The following is an 8,895-nucleotide window of genomic DNA, read 5'->3' as shown; positions in this document are numbered from 1 at the left end:
TTCTGACTGGCGTTTTCCAGTGTGGTATAGCCATGGAGAAGGAGAACGCAAATGCTGCTCAACAGCGCAGAAGAACGGAGAAGCTTGACTCATCGGATCCCGAAGTAGTTGCCTGGCAATTAGCGGTTGAGCGTAGGAGGAATGAATACATGTGCCACATAATACGTATACCGCGTGTGGGTCATTGGGGCAGCAGTAAGCATGACAATCAAGCTAATCCTTGACAATCTAGACAACCAGGAAAGCTAAGAATAATCAGCTGAACCTTTGCTAACGCTACGTATATCCTGGCATAGCCGAGCTAAGCCACTGCAACTTTTTTTTTCTGACTCCGGACAGGGTAGATAAGCTGCACATGATTATAACCACGAACGACCACAAATAATGCCAACGATCGCTGAAAAGCGTGCTTGCTAATTTGAGCGACCTATAAGCATTCCTTAGGCTAACATTAAGAGCGGGATGGGAAACTTACGATGCTTGCCTCGTGGTTTGTGCAGCGCTTACGTAAAAACAGAGGCAGCAGAAATTAAATTATGCATGACAAGCGCTGTTGCGAACTGTGCTTGTTTGTTGTCTTTATTTTTCAGTTGTCCTCGTTTGGCGGGAGCACTGCACAAACCGCAAGATTATTATACACCAACTAGCTTGGTTGTCTATCGTATAATGTAGTTTAATGGATGCATTGGCGGCCTCAGATGCATGGCAGCGGTAATTGGGGAACATTGGTGGAAGCCGTTGTCCCTCAGTTAACGTAGTTTTGGTGATGACCAAGCTGATAATTGTCGCATACTCGAACCTAAATGCGTTCGTGTTTTACTAAGAAGGTTCTTGCGCAATCGCTGCGCATTGTTCCGCTTGCTCGCCTGATTAAGGGTGGACATCAAAAGAAACTGAATTATCAGAGAACAAGTTTCTTATACCCACCTGCTCCCTCAAAGCGGCTGGAAAGACCACTACAGAAATTACTGCTTCAGGCTCTTATGTACAGACACGATAAATAGCCACCGTCAAAGCACTATCTTCCTGAAGAACCGGTAGTGGAGGTGCTTGGGAGTAAACGCCACGGAAAATCAGAAGTAAACTGTGCATACACAGGTACGAGAACCAGACCTCATCAGAGTACGTATTACGTTAAAAATGCATTACCGGAGTTGCTATATAGTGCTCGTAAAAATGGCTAACAAGGCGGAATACTAGCAGGGGCATCCAGAAATAGGTCTGACAAAAGAAAATGACGGCATGAGTTGGTGAGCAAAAAGTTATCCTAAACCGGAAATAAGATGGCTGTAGCAAACGAGAGATTTTGGACTAACCCACGCCGCGAAGCAACGTCAACGCGAACATTAAAGCAAAGCAGTGCATGTGGCGTAAAACACACGCGACTAAGCAAGCCCACACGCCGAGATGAGTCGTGGCCGCTTTAGCCGGCGGCGACTCGAACCCTTTCCAGGCGTAGCCCTGGTCGTCGTTAACGTTGCGAATGGTCGCCGGAGCCTAATCATGGTAACGAGTCTGTTCGCGCTTAGAGTGTTAATAGGGAGACGTCCACAGCACGAAGGGAGCCGCGTTGACCAACTGCCGATGACGAAGGCGTCGAGAGAAGATAGGGGAAGAAGGCGACGCTAATTTCTTAAATGAAACTTACCGCGCGCCCGATCCTGCTGAGAGCTTCATCTCGGAAAAAGCGCGATCAGCCACAGATAATGAGTGCGATACAGAAAAAGTTGGCATCCGCAGTTGAAAGCTCGAAAGATTGCTACTTCAAAACGGTATTACCTAGCGTTATGAAAAGCGAACTAAAATCATTTTGGGGCTATTTAAGTGGCAGTCCAGTCGATGAGATAATGTTAGACGGAGCTACTATCACAGACATGAAATAAATCACTGAACATTTACGCAACTATACTTTCACAGCGTGTTTTCCCATGAAAACGTAGATAGCGTGCCTGATCATACTGCTTTTGAGGCGCATGAAGTGGTCTTCGTTTCATATAATGGTATCGTGTCAATGCTTCTAAACCTGAAAATGAAACAATCGTGTGGTCCGGACGACCTCCCAAATGTGTTTCCCTGCAGCTATGTTGAATTTATCGGTAGATATCTTGCTATGCTGTTCAGAGCTTCTTTGTTATCTACTCAAGTGCCCAGTGACTGGAAGACAACTCGAGTTGTGCCATTTTATAATATAGGTAATCGCTTGTCGTTAGAAAATTACCGTCCTTTCATTAACTTCTTCATGCTGCAAATTACTTGAACCAACCGTATCGCCATCGCCAACCTTATAACAGGATTTTTAGAAGAAAATTTCGTATTAGCCAGTTGCCAACATGATTTGAGAAAAGGTTATTCCACTCGACACAATTGTTAACTGTAATTCATACATTCGCTAAAAGTTAAGATACGAATGGTGAAATAGACTCCGTTTTTGTAGATTTAAGTAAAGCGTTCGACCAGATACTTCACTGTAAACGTATTCAAAAGCTCAGAAATATTAATTTACCTGATATTCTAGTTACATGGATAGCAATCTTTCCGATCACGTGCACTTTATTTCAATTGATGGTAACAACCCTGGCTGTCTCCCCGTTACACCCGGTGTACCCCAGGGCAGCGTCCTAGGGGCATTGCTGCTTCTAATGGTCGCAAATATTGTCGCAAATAATGGTCTTTCTAATGGTCGCAAATAATATTCCCACCTCGAAACACGGAGACAGATGCCTCGCCTGAAATGTTTACACTCACCTAATAGTGGCGAAATATCCTTACACCCTGCTTTATATGTAATCTCTCTGTCCACAAGGCACACACGTCACGATCAACCAAATGCACTCACCCCCTATTTTTCCAGGACAAATACTTACAAATTTTCTTTATTGCCTCGTACAGTATCCTCCCCAGAATGTAAGTCCCCTTCCACGACATATTGGCTAACTTTTTCAGGAAAGTACTTTTCCTATGTTGTGTGTGTGTGTGTATAATTGTGCAGTTTAGTAACATTTGCTTTACACTTTCATTTTCTTTCCTTTTTTTTTTTTTTTTGCTGTTTCCATTGTTTACATATTGAGCACCTGTCCTGCAAGGATCAATTTTTTGTCTGCAGTACGTCACCCGAAAATAAAAATAAAAACCAAAAATCGACCAGAGCCAGAGAGACATGGTGGCAGTGGCGTAAACAGAAATGTTTTTTGTTGTTGTTTTGGACTGAGGGAGGGGCACGCACTTGACTGGGAGAGGTGGGGGGTTACGGTGTTACGCAGGGCGAATAAGAGAATATTTGGGGGAAGGGGGGCACGTGCCCCTTGTGCCACCCTGGCTACACCACTGCAGGAAGACCATGACATTGGAATGGCCCCACAAACCGTAGATTGTCAAGAACATGTTGGCGCTGTCCAAATGGCCGCTAGCACTCTGCGAATTAAACTGCATTTGGTAGCTTTGCGCACCTTCGGCTGTCAATCGAAGCTTTTTTTGCCTCCAAAATCAAAATGAAGGCAACCCTCCGAGGCGCTGCTACGAAAAAACCCTTCGCCCGCTGTCTTTCGCTCAAGAAAATACACGAGCCTTTCACTGGCGACAGAAATTCGCGTACTTTGACTTAGACGCACGGTAAGAAAACGCAGGTCGCGCGAATTATTCTGTAGCCCCACTGTGAACGGCGTCTTTCGCAGCCCATGGTGCCTCTGCAGGGAAGTTGAACGCCCTAATGTTCCACAGCACCACCTCAGGGCGCTGAAAATTACTACTTACCGTTGGCTAAGCAGCGACGAGTAATTCCTGTCCGACGTTCCCTTCCAGACATTGTCCGCCACTGTATTCCTCGCTATAGCTTGGTGGTTGCTCAGACAAGGGTATAATACAAAGCAGTCGCCGGATGACGTCTGCTGCCGTTAATTGGGAAACATAAAGAAACAAACGAGGCAAATATAGGCAAATATACACTCTTCGCAGCAATATTCTATGGAGATCGCTTACCATGATCATGCGATCAATGTTTACCCTAAAGTTTTGTGACGACCACTGAGACTCATCGGCGGCGTTGTAAGTTTTACTTGTTTTTAAGCCTGGCTAGCGATTGGCTAGCGGCTCTAAAGCCTTGGCTAGCGACTTTATCATCCTCTTTGATGTCATACGTGGGGCGTAAAAAGCAGCGGGGCAATCTTGGTCACCATACGATGTAAATCGAGCACTGGTTGGCCAGAAATTCGTCGCGCGAATGCTGTCCTGGTGACGGCTCGTGACGTGTGCCTTCAACCTACGCATTGGACTGCGCAAAGGAATCACACTAAGACACTGCCGTTCAAACAATGGCTGCCTGCGCGAGGCTGCCCCTTTTATTCTTCCAGGACTTGGGCTGCATCGCTTGCGCGTGTCTTCACTCCCGCTATCTTCTTGCGTATTGAGTCCACTCTTTCAGACTAATTAATGAACTGACGCGGCTGCTTCGGTGACGCTCATCTCGGAGGAAGTAAGTGGGACAGAGGATGGGGTGGCAACAACACATTTACGCACGCACACACACACACACGCGCGTGGCCTCTGCGACGACGGCCTGCGATTCTTCCAAAGCAATAACGCCGCAAGCGTGGCCATGTGTCTCTCTCACTTGGTTCGCCAGTGCGGCGCTGTAAGCGGCTTCGCGTCGCAGCCGCCCATCGTGCACTTTGAGTGGTGACCTCGGGAACACTATGCGGCTTAGCCGCCGCCCGGTCAACGACGAAGGAAAACAATTTTTTTTTCGGGAACAAAAGGCAGACGCAAACTTGGGGCGACTATCAGCCGTGGTTTGTCTACAACTTCGCGTGTGCACTCCTGTAGCAATTAATTTTGGTGGCCGATTCGGAACGACGCACATTTTTCTGAGTCAGAGAACGCGACCAGTTGAGTAAGCAGGTTGAGGTGGACTGGCAAAGATTCACAGTGCAATTAGAGCACAAAGTGCTTGGAAGTCGGTGTTGGGGAGGGAAGGTACACATCAGTGCATAAAGGCGGCATTTAGAACGAGCAATTCACTCAACTTATGTTCGTTACAGTAATCTGCTACATAGGCCTCATCACGAATTGCGACGTGCTGAGCGGTATTTATTTGGATATTACGGTATGAAGTGTAGTTGGGGAATGCGTTTTTTCAAAATGTTGGTACCTGTTGGCGAGCACATGTTGCGCGCGCATGTAAACGCAAGGCGCGAGTCTCGTTATCCTCAAACATCACAAAATGAGTACCAGATGTTCTGTGCGCAAGTAAAATTAGATTTTGGGGTTTTACGTGCCGTAGTTACGCCGTACTGTGGGACTCGGGATTAATTTTAACCCCTCGGGTTCTTGAACGTGCACCTAAATCTAAGTACACGGGTGTTTTTGCGTTCCGCTTTCGTCGGAATGCGGCAGCCGCGGCCGGGATTCGATCCCGCAACCTTGAGCTCAGCAACGCAACGTCATAGCCGCTTAGCAAACGCGGAAACTTCTGCGCACAACCGTAAGAGTTGCGAGATTACGAATATGAATCCCTATCAGCAACAGAATTTCACCGCTGCTCTACAGCGCTGATGGTGGTGGAAATTCCACAATGCACTTGACCGCTTCGCAATATTTGGTGGTTTACACCCTGACAGCACTTCATTATACGCCTTTTGGGGGCATATATTTTATCAGCGCCAAGCGCGTGGGAATATGTCACACGCCTGGCGTTGCTGGAACAAATCGATGCGCTACCTACTTAAGCTGAAGTGCGGTTAACTAGCTGTTGCATCTTAACTAAAGTGTACCTCCATGCTAGATTCACATGTTAACGAAATAAACGCTCTCAAGATTGATTTAAGTTCGTTTCTCTCCTCTTTGGGCGCCTGTAATAAAGCAAATGTGTCGTTTGAGGAGGTATACGTTTGTTTCCCTTGCGCGAAGGAGTAAATAAGCTTAAGCCGCTCGATTTTATAAATTGTTTGTGATGTAATGTGCCATCTACATTGCATACCACAGAGCCTTTAACAGCACGTTTGGGGCTCGGAAATGCATACGCGCTGGCAGAAATTGACCTCGCAGGATCTGCTTGTCGGCAGAATTAAAGTCCTTCTGCAGTAGTGTGCCCATGCGGAGACACTGCCTTCGAGCTTTGAGGGGATGGTCGTGGACAAGCTACTTTCTTGCTACACTTTCTTTCGTAAAAAAGTACACGATGTGATAAAATAGTGTATCATGTAACATCTCAATACGACATACCTCTGGGGAGATGAACGAAAATGTTTCTGTCATAGTGACTAGAACGTTTCGGAACAAGCAGAAGCTCCGCACATACTTGTCCGACGGAGTACACACAGCATGGATCTCGTTGAACAGATGACGACTTACAGCAACAAAGGAAACAGTAGGCAGTGATACACACCAATACAACATAAGCCTACCTTGACAAAAACAAAAAAAAAACTAAGAAATCTAATGCCACGAGAACGGTGTTTAGCTTCAAAACAAAGCCTTGAGCGCACTGCCTAGCGAGCTACCAACGAAGGCTTGTTTCGAGATAGGTGTGTTTAGAGTGCATGCAGTATGTATGATTTTGGTTGGCCATGCGTTAAACCGATGATTAAATGGGCGTGAGTGGTGATGTTAACGATGAATGATGGCAACATTCTTCCAGAAAAGTGTTCGTGGAAAATACACATCATTAAGCTAAAATGTAACGTATAGGCTCGCCACAGTGGAGAAAACTCTTCGGGTATTCTTTGTTTATGGGGTCTCACCTACCTCACTAAATATTCGGACAAGAGCACGCATGTTACTCAGAGAGGAGGGTAGACATGGCGTGCTGTTTGGCCATCCGTACTGTGACTTGCCCTTTGGCCATTCAATCTACACGTTTCTATTCTCAAAGGATGCACATCATCTTTAACAGGGAATGTACTGCACGACATCTCTAGCTGATACTTTCCAAGAAGTCGGCGCGTACGAAATTTGAGTTTCCAAAAAAGGAGAATGTTCTTGTTACGTAACATCACCCGAGGCCTTTCTGGAGTACGCTTGGTTTTCTTGTGTCATTTTTTTACGTATATTTAACGACGTTCCCATGTAGGCCATTGTTTTTCTCGTAACACTCGCACTGAAAGAAGCCAAATATTATGGGTCCCCATGGTTGATGACGGGCATTACACTACGAAAAAAGAAATAATATTTGCGGCAAAACCTGTTCTTCGGCCTTCTCGAGGAATGTTAACGTCCCACTGGCACTAATAAATTCCACATGGTCGTGCTCGGGTCCTTGTCAGAAGTGGCAGATAGGTGGCGCTTCCCGTAGTAGGTGCGACGAGAACCAGATAGTGCGGACACATTCCACGGAAGACTCGACAGGCGAGGTTTTCTTGGTTTTCCTTCTTGCGAAAGTGTCTGGTGATGAGATCCAACAGCAACGCTTGCGCGTAATTCGCAAGTAAACTGTATAACATAAACACGAACGAAGCAGTCGAACGGATTGACCACATGGCGACAGGAGCCCGGTTTCTGAACATTGCAAGTGGCGACGGTGCCCGCCTGTGCCGAGGACACTAAGGGTCAGTGCCCTGCGTTTGGTTCTCTCTCTTCATCTTTCACATCCATCAGGGACTAAACCTCGGCCCTCTCTACTCCCTCTTGTGCGTCTCGTCAAGCACCGTCTTTGCACCGTCGCTGTAAGAACTTGTCACGTGAGCACGTTTGCTTAGACCCCCTGGCGCAACGTCATGTGTGGTGCCTCGGATCAAAGAAGGACAGCGCAAAAACTGCGCCAAGCTTTCCGCCGAACGCACGGCGAGTCTCCACGGAAGCGCCCGCGGCGGCGACTCCGCTCGGCGTCTTCTCGCGGGGTCGAACGCCGGTGGTGGTAGGAAGAAGGTCGACGGCGCCGTTTTGGTCCGTGCACGTTATGCGCGATTCAAGGGTGGTTCGACTTCTTCCGAGGGCGGGGCCTGGTGGAGGCGCGGGGAAGGTCCCGATGTCCGTCGCACTATCTGTGCACCACGAAGTACGAGAAGAGCCGGTGTAGGAGCAGCACTGCCGACACCAGCAGCAGCGAAGACAGCGACCGCTCGGCCAGGTTGCCCTGGCGTCCGTGCTGCATGGCCGCCGGCTTCTCGCCTGCGACACGTGAAGGCCACAAATAATGCGGCTTCGCGACACGAAAAGAGCGGCGAAAACGGGAGCGTGTAACATCATAATGTTGCGTGGCACGATGCATGCATTGCATAGGATGCGCAACAAATAGCTAACGAACGCAGAAATTCACATTCATGCCAGGACATAAACGACTAGAGCTTAGCGTTTTCCGAATGATCTTGATTTGCGCACGCACGCACGCACGCACGCACGCACGCACGCACGCACGCACACACGCACACACGCACACACGCACACACACACACACACACACACACACACACACACACACACACACACACACACACACACACACACACACACACACACACACACACACACACACACGCACGCCGCGCGCGCGCGCGTACGGCCGCAAGCATACACGCACGCACTGGTACGACAAACGGTAAGAAACCGAAAAACTAAAGCATAATACGTGTCGTGGCCCGTGACCAGTACGGAATTGACAATCCCTACCCTTTGTGCGACCTAGACAGAAACTTCAGCTCTTTATCTGACAATTCTGTTGACGCCATTCTGGCACAACCATCGCCAAGACGTGCAATCTGAGACATACAATTTCTTTGACAAATGCTAAGGGGTATCTCGGCCAGACCGGACGTTGCCTCAATGAGCGACTTCGAGAGCATAATTATAAAGTGTACAGCTGTGTTTTCGGTCCCCTTGACATTCACCTACAAAATTGTTGGTATAGACATATACGATTGAAGACTCTTCGGTGCTGGGAAGAAAGTGTTGACCAAACTACCCGGA

General features: G+C 47.8%; 1 protein-coding gene across 1 annotated transcript in view; it reads right to left on the bottom strand.

Moving 5' to 3' along the window:
- Positions 1–4,142: 4,142 nt before the first annotated feature.
- The window catches only part of LOC119443153 (immunoglobulin superfamily member 10-like), a 283,797-nt gene continuing 279,044 nt past the window's right edge, over positions 4,143–8,895 (bottom strand). The window contains exon 6 of the mRNA XM_037708316.2: positions 4,143–8,100. Within this exon, the coding sequence (XP_037564244.1) occupies positions 7,970–8,100 (131 nt within the window). The 3' untranslated portion in view covers positions 4,143–7,969. The remainder of the gene's footprint in view (positions 8,101–8,895) is intronic.

The sequence above is a fragment of the Dermacentor silvarum genome, chromosome 2 (assembly GCF_013339745.2).
Source record: "Dermacentor silvarum isolate Dsil-2018 chromosome 2, BIME_Dsil_1.4, whole genome shotgun sequence".
NCBI lineage: Eukaryota > Metazoa > Arthropoda > Arachnida > Ixodida > Ixodidae > Dermacentor > Dermacentor silvarum.
The sequence above is the reverse complement of the archived record's forward strand: the minus strand, read 5'-3'. Positions and strand labels throughout refer to the sequence as shown.